General features: G+C 39.6%; 1 protein-coding gene across 2 annotated transcripts in view; it reads right to left on the bottom strand.

Moving 5' to 3' along the window:
- CALN1 (calneuron 1) overlaps window positions 1-14,602 on the bottom strand; it is a 583,103-nt gene that overhangs the window by 188,850 nt on the left and 379,651 nt on the right. For both annotated transcript variants that reach the window (XM_081053080.1, XM_081053081.1), the window contains one exon: window positions 13,900-14,012. In XM_081053080.1, the coding sequence (XP_080909206.1) occupies window positions 13,900-14,012 (113 nt within the window). The remainder of the gene's footprint in view (window positions 1-13,899; window positions 14,013-14,602) is intronic.

Below are 14,602 nucleotides of genomic sequence, written 5' to 3'. Positions count from 1 at the left end.
CCTCAGCAAATGGTAAAATATGAGAGAGAAAATAAGCAAGTATCTGCAGGATCTAAACAACACAATCAACCAGTAGAATCCAATTGACACATATGGAACACTCCACCCAACAACATAGAAAAGCACATATTTTAAAGTGATCATGGAACATTCTCCAAGATAGACTGTATCTGAGACTATTAAACAAACCTCAAAAATTAATTAATTGAAATCACACAAAGTATGTTCTTTATCTACAATGAATCAAACTAGAAACCAGTAATAGGAAGACACTAGGAAAATCTCTAAATACATGGAAATTTAATAACATAATTCTAAATAATCCATGGTTCAAAAGAGAATATACAAATTAAGTAAAAATATGGAGAATTGAATAAAGTAAAAATATAACATCAATCAATATTTAAGTTCCTTTCATTTTTTTAAGTAAAAAAAAGAAAAAAAAACTAGAAAAAGAAGAAACAAAACAAAACAAAAAACCCAAAGTTTGCAGAAAGAAAATAATAAAGATAAGGGTGAAGTCAACGAAACTGCAAACAAAATAAACAGAGAAAAATCAATGAAACTGAAATGCAGATTCTTTGGGGAAAAAAATGAATAAAATTTGCAAGCCTAACAAGAGTAACAAAAAATAAAAGAGAAGACTGAAATCACAAATGTCAGGAATGAAATAGGGAGTATCACTATGAATCCTGCAACCATTAAAAAAGTAATAAGGGAATACTCTGAACGACTTTATGTTCATAAATGCAACAACTTATAAGAATTGGACCAATTCCTCAAAAACCACAAACTGCCAAGAACTCAAACAGATAAAATAGATCTGAACAGCGCAATACTCATTAAGGAAATTGAATTTATAATATAAAAGCCCCTGAAACAGTAATCTCTAGGCCCAGATAATTTCAGTAGAGAATTCTACCAAATATTTAAATAAGAATTAACATCAATTTTACACTATCTCTTCCATAAAATAAAATAGACAGTAACACTTCTCCAATCATTTTATGAGGCCTGATACTCAAATCAGACAGATGGTACCAAAAAGAATAACTTCAGACCAATATCTCTGATGAACTTAGGTATAAGAATCCTAATCAAATACTGGCAAACTGAATCCAATAACGTATAAAAAAATTATGCACCATGAACAAGTCTGATTCATTTAAGGTATGCAACTTCAATAGTCAAAAATCATGCCATCCAGTTGTACAACACCCAGTTATAGAATAAGCCACAGGGATGTAATGTACAGCACAGGAAATAGAGTCAGTAATGTCATAATAACTACATACAGTGATACATGGTGACTAGACTTACTGTGGTGATCGATTTGTAAAGTATATAAATGTTGAATCACTATGTTGTGCACCTCAAACTAATATAATACTTTATGTCAACTATAGTTAAAATTAAATTTATAAATATTAACACATTTTTTAAAAGTTCATAATTAATAAACCTTAATTATGTTCAAATTGAGGTTATCCTTTTTTACAAAAGCATAAACAAAAAAAACTAAAGAGTAAAAATCTTATATAATCATATCAATTGACACAGATCATTCATGATACAAAGTTTCAGCAAGTTAAGAATAAAGGGAGAATTAACTGAACTTGGTAAAGAGCAGCTACAAAAACCCTACAGCACACATCATACTTAATGTGAAAGGCTGAAAAGTCTGAATGCTTTCCTCACAAGATTGGGGAGAAGCCAAGAATGTTAACTCTCACCACTGATATTCAACATAATACTAGAAATTATAGCCAGCAAATAAGGCAAGAAAAGGAAATAAAGTGCATATAGATTGGTAGGGAAGAAATAAGCCTCTGTTTGCAGAGCCCATCATAATCTCAAGAAACATTTCTATTTACTAACCACAAACATGTTACATTTGTTCCAAAGGAGATGAAATACCTAAGTATACACTTGTCAAGGCAAGAGTAGAATCTGTATGTTGAAAATCATGAAATGTGGAAGAAAGAAATCAAAGAGACCAAAATAAATTAAGAGACATATTATTTTCATAAACTGGGAGACTCAACATAATAAAGATGTCAGTTCTCCCTAAATTCATCCATAGGTTTAGTGTAAGTCTTATCAAAACCCTAGCAAAGTTTTAGTAGACATAGACAAACTTATTCTAGAATTTATATGGAAAAACACAGATCCTAGATAGCTAAATCCATTTTGACATGAAAGAATAAAGTAGGAGGAATCACTTACCTGATCTTCAGACTTTCTATATAGTTACAGTAATCAAAGCAGTGTGGTACTGGCAGAGGGATAGACATAGAGACCAGTGGAGCAGCACAGAGGCCCAGAAATAGACTGCCATAAATATGCTCAACTGACTTTTGACAAAGTTGTCAAAGCAATCCAATGGACAAAGCACAGCCTTTTCAACAAATGATGGAAAACAAGTGGGCATCCACAGGCAAAAACATAAAATGCGACTCAAAACTCATACCTTCTGCAAAAGCTTACTCAATATGAAACTGGAACTTAAATATAAAATGCAAAACTTTTAGAAGAAACAGGAGAAAATCTTTGTGATTTAGTGATTTACTAGGCACAGAGTTCTTAGGCTTGACATCAAAAACACACTCTGTAATGAGAAAAATTGATCAAGTTGACCTCATCAAAATTAAGAACTTTTGCTCTGCCAAAGCCCATGTAAAGTGGATGAAAAGATAAACTATGTATTAGGAGAAGGTATTTGCAAACATATGTAACAAAGGAGTAGTACCTAGGTTATATAAAGAATTATCAAATCTCAATAGTAAAACAAAACAGAAACAACTATCCAGTTAGAATATGGGCAAAAGACATGAACAGACATGAAAAAAAGAAGATATATTGATGGTAGATGAGCACTGGGAAAGATGACCCATCAGGGAAATGGAAATTACACAATGAGATATCACGATACACCTATTAGAATGCCTAAAATAGAAAGAACGACAAGACCAAAGCTGTTGACAATACAGAGAAACTGGCTCAGTCACATGTTGCTGGTAAGACTGTAAATTATTACTGTTGCTCTGGAAAACAGTTGGGCAGTTTCTTATAAAACTACACACCCAACTATCTTACAGTCCAGTAATTACACTCAAGGGCATTTACCCTACAGAAATGAAAACTTATGGTCCCACAAAAACCTGCACACAATGTCAATAGCAGTTTTATTTGTAATAGACCAAAACTTGAAACAGTCCAGATGTCCCTCATAGGTGAGTGGTTACATAAACTGTGGAACATCCACACCATGATATTTTATTACTCATTAATAAAAGGGAGCAAACTTTTGATACACAACAACTTGAATGAATCTCAAGGACATCACATTGAGTGAAAAAAAGTCATTCCCAAAAGGTTACATGCTGTATGATTCCATGTATATAAAGTTTTTGAAATGACAAAATTTGGAAATGGAGGGCAGATTAATGGCTGGCAGCAGTTAGGGATGGGTTGAAGGTGTGGGAATGCGATGGAAGTGTTCACTCCACTGATCGTGGGGTGGACATGCAAACCTACACACAGGATAAAACTACAGCAGTAAACATGCACACTCACACATGAGTACAAGTACAACTGGGGAAGTCCTAAGAAAGTGGTGAATTTTATCAATGTCAAAATCCCACTATAATATTGTATTATGGTTTTGCAAAATGTTATCAGTGGAGGAAATTGGGTTGTGTGTACATGGGATATTTCTGAACTGTTTCTTAAAACTGCATGTAAATCTACAACCATTTCAATAATTTTTAAAAAAAAACACAGAATATATAATGCCAGATTAAATTAACAGGAATTGGGAAGTAAAGGAAGAATAAATAAAAGCCAAATTTCCTTATAGGAAATGACAAAATTTGGAAATGGAGGGCAGATTAATGGCTGGCAGCAGTTAGGGATGGGTTGAAGGTGTGGGAATGCGATGGAAGTGTTCACTCCACTGATCGTGGGGTGGACATGCAAACCTACACACAGGAGTTATTTATTCCTTTGACTTTAATATTCAGACAAATATCATTTTAATACATATTTCATAAAGGTAAAATCAGTAAAAGGATTATAACTAGAAGAGCTATCTTTGTATTTAATTAGAAGATAAAGCATACAAAACGATCAGTATAGCAAAAGACAGAAAACAAAGGATATAACTTAGAACCAAAAAGAATAATATTGGACTATTGAATCGTGAACAAACACCAGTTGTAAAAAGATTGTCAATGGATTAAACCGCACTATTAAAAGACAAATTCTGTCAGACTGGCTTATAAAAATAAATCTGACACTATGATTTTTGTAAAGAGAAGGAGACCTACAAAAGCAGAATTTTTTAAAGGCAAAGGATGGGTAGGGATATACCCACTAAAGACAACAAAAAGCAAATGAGATGATGTGGGGACAGAGCCCCAGAAAGCAGTTTCCAGGCTCTTGGCCTCATGTGGAGAGGTGCTGGTTCGGACAGTAGATGGCCATCAGCTGTGGCTGGTTGGTCATCAGCTGTGGCTGGTTGGTCATCAGCGGTAGCCATTGAGCCATTGGCCACTGATATAACTGCCGTGGCTACAGAGGGGAGCGAGGAGAGTGAAGGAGGAGACTGAAGGAGAGTCGAGGAGAGTCGAGGAGAGTCGGTCTATTGGCAGCAAAGCGGACAGCAAGTCGCACGTTGTGTGAACACAGCCTCCAGTGAGACCATAGTGGTATGACTTCCCTACTTACTTTACCTACTCCGTGGGTGTTCCTTTTTGACCTCACCATATCCTGCGTTCTTATGTGGGGAGCGGGACCAGAGACCCCACAGGAGACCCCACACGACAGATGAGATTAGTATTAATATCAGAAAAGGAGCATTCAAGGCAAAAATAGCAGATGGGGCAATTGGCTATTTGTAAGTATAAATGGTAATAATGAATACATAATGAAAACATTGCAATTTTATTAATGAATAGCTCTCCCTCCCACATAAAATGTGTACCTCTCCCCTTCTCAGTAGCTCAGCTGCTCCCATCCTCATGGAAACCCTACTCTCTGACTCCTGAAATAGCTTCCAAGTCCCCCCTTCCATTCTCGCTCCCTACACTCCTTCCACACAGCAGCAGTGATGTCATTTGCCTGTAAACCACACACCACTCCGCTGCTTCAAACACTCCAGTGAGGACTGCTGCAACAAAAACCATATCCACACTCCTGATCTGGATGGGACCCAATACAGAGAATGCTTCAGTTTTCAAATCTGAGACCATGGCTGTCCATTGTTAGTCTTTACTCTGGATAGCCAGTTGTGGAAGACCAGTAAGTTCTGGAGATCTGCTGTGCAGCACAGAGCCTATAGCTAACAATATGGTGTACTTTACATTTGCTATGAGGGTAGATCTTATGTAAAGTGTTCTTATCACACACAAAATAATAGCAACTATAGTGGTAGTAGTAATAATAATATGGAGGGGAGAGGAAACTGGGCGGAGACAGGTATGCCTATAGCCTGGATGATAATGATGGTTTCATGGATCTTACTTATCCCCAAACTCAAGAAATTCTGTATATAAAATATGTACAGCTTTTTAAATGTCAACCATAACTCAATCCATTTTTCTTAGTGTCCCCAGGACACCATCCCTGAAGCACAGCCCATCCCTTTCAGAAACCTGCCTTCAGGTGGATGCTATTTGTTACAGGTTTTAGAGGATTTGTCTGCCTGATGACCCCACGAATCCCTAACCGGCTTTCGCATCTCCCTTGATCCTTTCTGTACTCCCCTGACTTGGAATGCAAGATTCTACCCTTGAAGGGATCAGTCCAACCATCTTTCCATTTCCTCCTGTCCTCTTCATTCAGGTAACTTGGGATGAAAACGCCATGCTTTCCTGAGAGTCTACATTGTACATGTTACACACAGACCCTGTGTGTTTCGTAAATAACTTTACATAGAACTTGGGAAGCTTCTATTGCATATACGAATTAAGACTTTCCTGTTAATGTAACCAGGGACTGTTTCCTCTTCCTGTTGTGATCACTTGTCAGCCCATCCTCGCCACACACTCAGGAACCAGTCATGAATTTATTTAGAAGGGATTTAAAAAATCACTTTAAATTTATTTGTTTCTGATTATAAAATCAATTCAGACATACTCCTAAAATGTGACTTTTCAACACACTAATTGGATATACGGTAACTGGTAAGTTGGGGACTGTAGCAAGCCTTGAGTCTCCTGTGGCTTTCTCAGCAGAGGCCCGCACAGCTGCTTTGGGCGGGCGTTGTCTGTCAGGGGCCTGGCAACAGTTTCTTTTGTCCTGGCAGCTGGGGGCTATAATTCTGATGATACGCTTTTCTTTAAATTAAATTAATTAGGGTGACGATTAGCAAAATTGCATAGGTTTCAAGTGTACAATTCAATAACTGATTTAATGCTTTTATATTTTCATATCAACTTTGTGTTTTGTTTACCATAACGAGCATGTGTATTATAAACTCTAATCACTCTTTTTGCCACTGAAAACAGTTGTTTGAGAATGTGATTTTGTTGATTTGAGATTTTAACTTCATTAAAAAATAACAGTGTAGATCATATGACTAATTGTAGAAATTTCAGAAAGTAAAAACAAAGAAAAATAAAAAATTACATTCACATGTATTTCAATCCATAACAATTAGTATCACCAGAATTATTACATTTTCTCCAGTTTTTATCTCTCTGTGAATATACATGGATGTAGAATAGATATAGAACAGTGATGCAATTGTACTGTAAAGTCACCCTCTACAGCCTGTAAAGTGAAAATATTATTTTTAATAATTGTACAATAGTCCATCTTTGTAACTGCATTTTCTACATTTCTGACTAATTTCAAATGACAGCGTCCTGGACATAGAAATATTTTTAATTATAGGGTATAAACATTCGAAAAGTTGTGGCTAAGTATCTCCAGAAAGTTTTCAGAAAAGTTTCACAATTTATGTTTCTCCCAGTACCATATGAGTTTGCACATTTTATCTGTCCTGATAGCACTATTAGAATACGTTTTACTCTTTTCTAATCTGATAGGAGAAAAATGTTATCCAGTTACAATTTGAAATGACATTTCTTAGATTTCCAGTGAGGCTGAACTGTTTTGATATGTTTATGGAAAGTATCTATCAATTGTCTGTTGTTCCTTATCCCATTTCTCTATTGTCATGTTAAGAGGTTTCCATACTGCTTTAGAAATGCTCTTCACATATGCTTTATGCCATATTTTTTCTGTTTGCTCATTTTTGAAATATTAATTTAATCATTTGTTAAGAATTTGTATTTATGATTTTTTTCATTGCTTTAATGCTTAGAAAGGCATTTCCAAGTTAGGAAAGTAATTACATACTGATATGCAATTTCTTCCCCTTTTAGAGACAGTTAAAACATATAAAAGCAGACTTCATTTTATTGCACTTCACTTTATTGCACTTCACAGATGTTGCATTTTTTACAGACTGAGGGCAAGACCCTCCACCAGCAAAAATCTATGACTCACTTTATTGTGAGACTCCCCTTATTACAGTGGTCGGGAACTGAACCCTCACCAGCTCCAAGGTATGCCTGTAGCATCATATAGGCTAAAGCCAAAGGCAGTCATAAATATGGATAAATCTGTAAAAAACCTAAATTACTCCAGTCTGAGGCAGACCGATGAGCCTGATCAGATGCTTGCCTCATAGGACAAGTCACTGAAATCTCAGGGACTCAGCAGCTCTGACGCGTGGACGAAAAGCAGGTCACCTAGAGGGCTTCTGGAAACCCAGACTGCTGGGCTGGCCCACCTGGGAGCTTCAGATTCAGTGTTTCTGAGGCGGGGCATTTGCATTTCTAACAGGTCCCAGGTGCCGCTGCTGCTGCTGGTTCGGGAAACACAGGAGTAGACCCCCTGCTAACACCAGTACTTTCCATCCTCCATGTTTACCCGCAGTAAAACTGCTCCGGGGACTAAAGCCCTTGCTGTCAGTCTAATAGGCCTCGTGATGGGCCTCGCTGCCGAAAGCTACTTAGGTTCCATTAGGTGGTTAAGGCCTGAAGAGCGGCAGCTTTGGATCCACAGTTCTGATAGAGTGGCACACTGACAAAATATTGAGGGGAAAACAATCCTGTTGGTGCCAGGTTTGACGTGAGGAGAGACTGCCGAGTGGAATGCCAGCTATTCTTAAAATACAAGAAGGAGAAGTCCTGGTATTTTCTATGTCTCGGCCCCATGCAAAAAATGTCTCACAGGAATGAATATGATTTCTTCTGTCTTTTTCATTTGCTTTCCCTGCAAGTTTTATCAACAGTCAACCTTGTGAGACAGGTAATCTCCAGTTTTACAGATGAAAAAATTATAGATATTTAATAGATACCTGACTAGCTGGGGTCTGCATTTTCTGTTCTTTAATTTTATTTTTCTGATTATAAAAGTAACATATGTCCACTGTCAAGATTTTGGAAAATACAGAGATATATCATCACTCATAATCCTACCACACATGAAAAAAATCACTGTCGGTGTTTTGAAATATTTCTTTCCAGTCCCTTTATGCATACCAGATTTGGATTGTACTGTATGTGTAACTTCCTGCAGTGTTTCTCTCATGTCATGAACATGGAACATCAAGTGCTCTCAGCTGCCCACAAGTCAACTTTCAGTCCAGGTCCTCGCCCATCTCAGCCATGGCCCTGGAGCCAGCACATACACAATCCCATGGGACAGAAATCAAGAGTCCAGAACCACAGCGGAAATGGAAAGCCAGGAAAGACATGACACCAGCACAAGAATTTTGGATGGAGGGACATAGGACAAGCCTGGAGTGATACCTGGGGAGAAGCTAGAGGTCTTTTACTATGCCTGCTGTGTATTATCACACCAGATGGGGAGGAGTAGACATCAGGAGAGGATGCTGAGCAAGTATATTGATGGAGAAGTCAGTGTGAGAAATAGGCCCTGATCTGGACCAAGTCTGGGGATGGGTATCCCCCACATTTTTATTCTAGGATAACTCACAGTGTGTTGGACATTGCACACAGCTGTGGGGTAAATGCTATGATCACAACCCATACATATGGGCAAGAAGGCTCAGGACATCTAGGCAACACTCTCAGGGAGACCATATGAGCTTCTTGTTCCTGACCTCCAGACTCAAAAGCATCCTCACACACCTAGCACCACCCCATGAAAACATCCATTTGCTTGAATATTAGTGTATTTCACTTCTTAAAAACAGAAACTCGAAGTTCGTCATGTTTTAATGAATGAGGCTTGACTGTGAACAAGATAAAAATGTGAGCAAAGGAGCCCAGTTTTGGAGCACCCATTCGATGTTTTTCAGAGTCACGGTAGGCAAAGTACTTTACTCGTGCCTTCCAGTACCTACAGTAAGACATACACACAGCTCAGCTCTCTAAGTGTAAACTCATTTCTCTCTTTCTCCAGAGGGAGAAGAGTTTAACAGAAGTGTCAGCTGGACCCCGAGATCAGCAGAGCTGTCTGATCTCCTGTGGTCCCTGTCATCACCCTTCTCATTGGGGGCTGTCTGCATAGTCAGTGCAGAAGACAGGGCACAGGGGTGGAGTTCACGGCCTCTGTGACGATGTGGGTAAAGCTTGTGATGCAGCAGTGGGGCTCTCTCCTCTGCCACGGGGGGCATCTACAGTAGTAAAGACTCTCATTCTGGGTATAAGTGGACAAAGGTGTGTGACGTGAATGAATGGTGGGACAACAGTGATTGAGGACCCCACTTATCAGCAGTTGCAATCAACCTGAAGCACTGAGCATGAAAGCTCCTCCAATCCCGAGTCCCAGCCCCGTTCAGTGGTCCGCTTCCCTCCTCTCCGCCATCAACATACACCAAGACCTAAGGCCGACTTCAAACACAATTTCATTCCACATTTCTTCCCCAAATATATCACTGCGGTAACAGCAAACACACAGAAAATTGATGACTGAAGGATAAGAACACAGTAACAATTGCACAGGTTATTATTACATAAGAGAAAGGTTCTGAACTGGCTGCCAAGAAATCTGTGAGCCTCACACCAGGCTGAGTGCCCTGGGAAAACGGAGACTGCGGGCACGGCCCTCCAACCACTCTCCTTAGGAGCGAGGCTGCATCGGGGGCCAAGCACCTTCTGATACCAATTTCCTGCAAAGAGCCAGGGACTCGTAACTTTTAGGACTAGCACCAACTGATAAACAGCTGTTTTTGCAGACTCCTATCTGACTTTATTTTCACCTTGTCACTGTAGGACAGAAAGCCAGTAGGTGGGAGCACTGGGAACAGATTGGATTAGCAAGACGAGGCTAGTGCCCGGTACGATCACTTCTCAGAAGCCAGAGAACAGCACGGTCACAGGTTTCCTCTAAGGTGGGAAGAAACCAAGGCCTGGGGCAAATGAAAGGCTGTGGCAGCAGGAGGGGCTGAGCAGTGGAAACCCAGTTACAGAATCTTCACCTTCTGTGGTAGCTGGCCTCCAGGAGGCCCCAATTGCCTTTGCCTCCAGAGCTAGTCCTCTCCCACCCTAAGCAGGAACGACCTGTATAACCAAGGGGCCATTGCAGAAATGATGGAGTTTGGCTTCCAAGGCTGGGTCAGAAAAGCCATTGTCGCTTCTGCCTTGTCTCCTCAAGGATCACTTGTGTTGAGGGAAGCCAGCTACCATGTCATGAGGACACACGAGCAGCAATATGGAGGTATCCGTGTGACAAGGACCAGAGGTTTCCTGCCAGCAGCCAGCAGCACCTTGCCAGCCATGTGAGTGAGCTACTTTGAACCACAGCCTCCAGCCCCAGTCAAACCTTCAGATGATCACAGCCCCAGCCAGCATCGTGACAACAACTTCATGAGAGACCCTAAGCCAGAACCACCTAGCGAGGCCGCTTTCAAATTCCTGAACCACAGAAACTATATGAGATAAAAAAGATTTATCATTTCACGTCACTACCTTTTGGAGTCAGCTATTATGCAGCAAACAGATCATGAATGCACTCTGCCAGGTGTACCGTTATGTCTGTGACTTTGTCCCTGGTGGGAAGTCTTGTCAGAGTATCTTAAATGAATGGTCTTCTCCTTTCTAGAATACTGGTACCTCCTGATATCGATATCCTTTGCCTGGATCTCCAGCACAGAAAGCTGCCTTCCTGCTGCTCTTTTTCTATACCATTTCCACCACTGTGGCAAAGCAAACACACACATACATGTGCATATGCTCACACGCACACACACAACGTTCTTTTAAACCTGAAAAATCGCTGAATCACTCAAGTGCTGGAAATATGAACTTTTTCCAGGAAGAATGTGATGCTCTGGATAGTTTAGTACCATTTTTCACTCTGACTCTGAATGGACAAATGGCAGGGGGAGAGGGCAGCTGACTACTGAGATTGATAGATGTCTGTTCTCCTTTCCTAGCAATAAAATTCGGAGCTGAGTGAGCATCAGCAGGAGAGGAAAGCCCCAGCCATACATTCTGGCATTCATTCAAATATTTCAGAATGGAATTTTTGTCCTTTCCTCTCATTTCCCCACCCCATTTGTTTATCACCCTTGGATAAGAAGGGGGGTCTTTGGTAAGACAAAAACACAGAAACTTTAAGAGCATAATAGCCTCTCCAAATTATGGTAGAGGCAGTCAATATATAATGAGAGGAATATTTCCTCACTGTGTAGATGTTGTACTATGAAGTACCCAGAACACATGAGGCTTTAACTCCCTGCAGCTCCTTCCCCTCCAGGATGGGGGCCAAGAAGAATGCTGAGAGCCTGGAGACCTTGCAGCATTCTCTTAGGCTAGAGTGGGCCCTGAGGGCAGAGAGAGGCAAATGGGTAGAAAGTATTCAGAGTGGAGAATAAAGAAGAGCAGAGAAGGGAAACCAGGGAGAGAAAGAATTCCCGATATCCATCCAGAGTGGGTCTGTATGGTTTGGAAGATGGCCAGGTGGGAAGCAGTGCTTCTTTACCTTCTTATCTACATGTTTATTTTTCATTTCTTCCAGGGCACTCTACCTATCTGTTCTTCCAAGTATGCAGTCATAACTGAAGGGTTACCTGTGACATTGCATGTGGAATATTCTCATCAAGTGGCAAATAGGGTCATGGAAGTCCTCTTCTAGGAAGAATCAGGGCTGATCATGACCACAGTTCGAGGAGATTGTGTTCTCCTGATGTGCCTCTGCAGTGTGGAGGTCAGAGACTCAGTCTCATTGTCCCCTGTCCCTAACCCCCCAGGAACAGGTCCTATCTCTCTGTCCTTCTTCACCTATACACCCTCCCCAGTGAGCTCATCCCTGCCTATGATCTCACCCACGAGATCTGGTGAATCCCAGGGTTTTCAGCCCTGGTCCATGTTCATCCCTGGTTTCAACTGTGCATACACTTCCTCCTTCTCTTGGTTATCTGACCCTAACCTTACTCTCAACATGTCCAATTTAGAATTCTACACCACAAAGACTTCTTTTTTCCATGATCTTATTCCTGTCAATCAAAGCCAGCTGGGAACCTTAGAGTCATCTCAATTCTTCTCTTTTCTCAGGACCTAAATCCATCCTGCCAATGGTCTTGAGGTCTTGCCCTTCAAACTGTACCTTGAGTATGGTTCATGACTTCCCCGTACTCATTATCTCCACCATTTTCATAGTTTTTGTCATGGCAGGCCTGAAATGCTTACTTTTCTTACTTTGCTCACTTAATTTCCCCCATGATTCAAAGTTTAAAACAAGTGTCCCCATTTCCTGAAGCCTTACCTGACCCCTCAAGACCACATTTGTCTCCTTTATTGAATTTCTATTTGTTCTATTCAAGACAATTGTTACTGACAACCTGCTGTGTGCAATGTGCCAGGTGCCAGAGCACTACAACAGTGAAGCCCCTGGCCTCAAGGAGATTCCAGTCTAGTAACCACCACACCAATTAATCACTCCTTTGTTTTTCCTCTCTTAATTGTGTTTCCCCAACCATGTTCTTAAATACCCAGGACTGTGTCTTAAATGTCTTTTGTAAAACCCACAGTAACTGTTAGACTACAGAGCATATAACATGTTCTTACTACTTGTTGGTTATCTGCAAGATAGGTAACAGAATCCGACTAGAGGTACAAGTCAACTGCAATCCTTTTCTAGGTTACATAAATATCTTCAGTTAAGGAAAAAAACAAACACATCAAGAAATTCAAGAAACCATGCCGTGTTTGAACGGTGTTTTACATGTCTAACCAATAATTTAATTTAATTTGTCAAATTATTTGACTCAAATTTTTAATATAATGGTTGATAACCCATTCTCCAAAGTCCACAATCATGAAATAATAGTCACATTATAAGATTAAAGAACTAATATAAAAATGAATTATAGCACTTTCATAATTCAAAGGTAGATATCTGGAATTTCCTTAGAGATTTTGCAAGACAGAAACAGGCGCAAATTGAGAAGCATCGAACACAAATTCTTAGATAAAATCATTCTGTCTTATTAAGAGTATTGATAGGATCCAAACACACATGACAACCATGACATCCTCTCAGCAAAGGTCTCCTGGAACCAGGGACAGAATTGGTGTCAGTTAATACTAATGTGTCTTTTTTTAAGTGTCCCTAAGAAAAAGACTTTTGTCAATCAGAAGTAAAGGAGTCTCATTTCTCCAAACTGTAAAACTCTTTTTGATATAAGAAAAAAATTTTATTCCTCCAACCTTTAAATGAGTATAGTTTTCATTCTTGATTCAGAAAACCTAGTATGGACCTCAATTTAGATGTCAAATATATATATATATCACTCCAGCCCAGAAAAAAATCTTCATGTGCTGAACAGAAGCTCAAGAATTCAGAGTTTAAAATTAGTCTCAGACACATTTACTATCAAGCTTAATCTTTAAAAAAAAAAAAAAAATTCGTACTCACCTGCCAGAATATGCTATCTATTGTGTTTCCGAGAAAACCATCACGACCTTCTGAAGACACCAGTTTGGGGCCAAGAATTGTCATGAATTCATCAAAATCCACCTGGCCATCCCCTGGAAGGAAAACATATGAATATGAATAGAAAAATAGCTGAAACTGACTTACTATACCCCATGAAATAAACATTTCCAGGTTTTTCTCCTTGGCATGACCTCAATAAATAAAGAGCTAGTAGCATTACTAAAAATTGTGCAACATTCTTAAAATATCAAAAGGAACTCAAGAAATTACTGCAATTCTTAGTACATCCAGTACCACATATTCCTAATTGTCAGTATTTCTATCTCTATGCCCAACCAGCACCTCCTCACTAATGACCACACGTCTCACCTGCTATTCCTCCGGGACCTCAAATTGCCCAGCTGTGCATGACAGAAACGGTGACTTCATCTTTATCTCTTCCTTCATCTTTGTTGCCCACACATAAATTTAGTTGTCGAGTCTTATTGAATTTACCTCTTAGATACCTGTGGCTGTTCTATTTTCCTTGTTAAAGACTATGGTGGGAAAATGATTCCAAGAATTCATGTTCCTGGTTATAATTTACTATGTGACTAGTCGAATGGCTTTCTGCCCTCACACTCTCACCTCCACACTATCTTCCAGACAGTTCTGACTGTACTTCCTCCAAAACATATCTGAT

The sequence above is a fragment of the Rhinolophus hipposideros genome, assembly GCF_964194185.1.
Source record: "Rhinolophus hipposideros genome assembly, chromosome: 7".
NCBI classification, from domain to species: domain Eukaryota; kingdom Metazoa; phylum Chordata; class Mammalia; order Chiroptera; family Rhinolophidae; genus Rhinolophus; species Rhinolophus hipposideros.
This window is presented reverse-complemented; position numbering and strand designations above follow the sequence as displayed.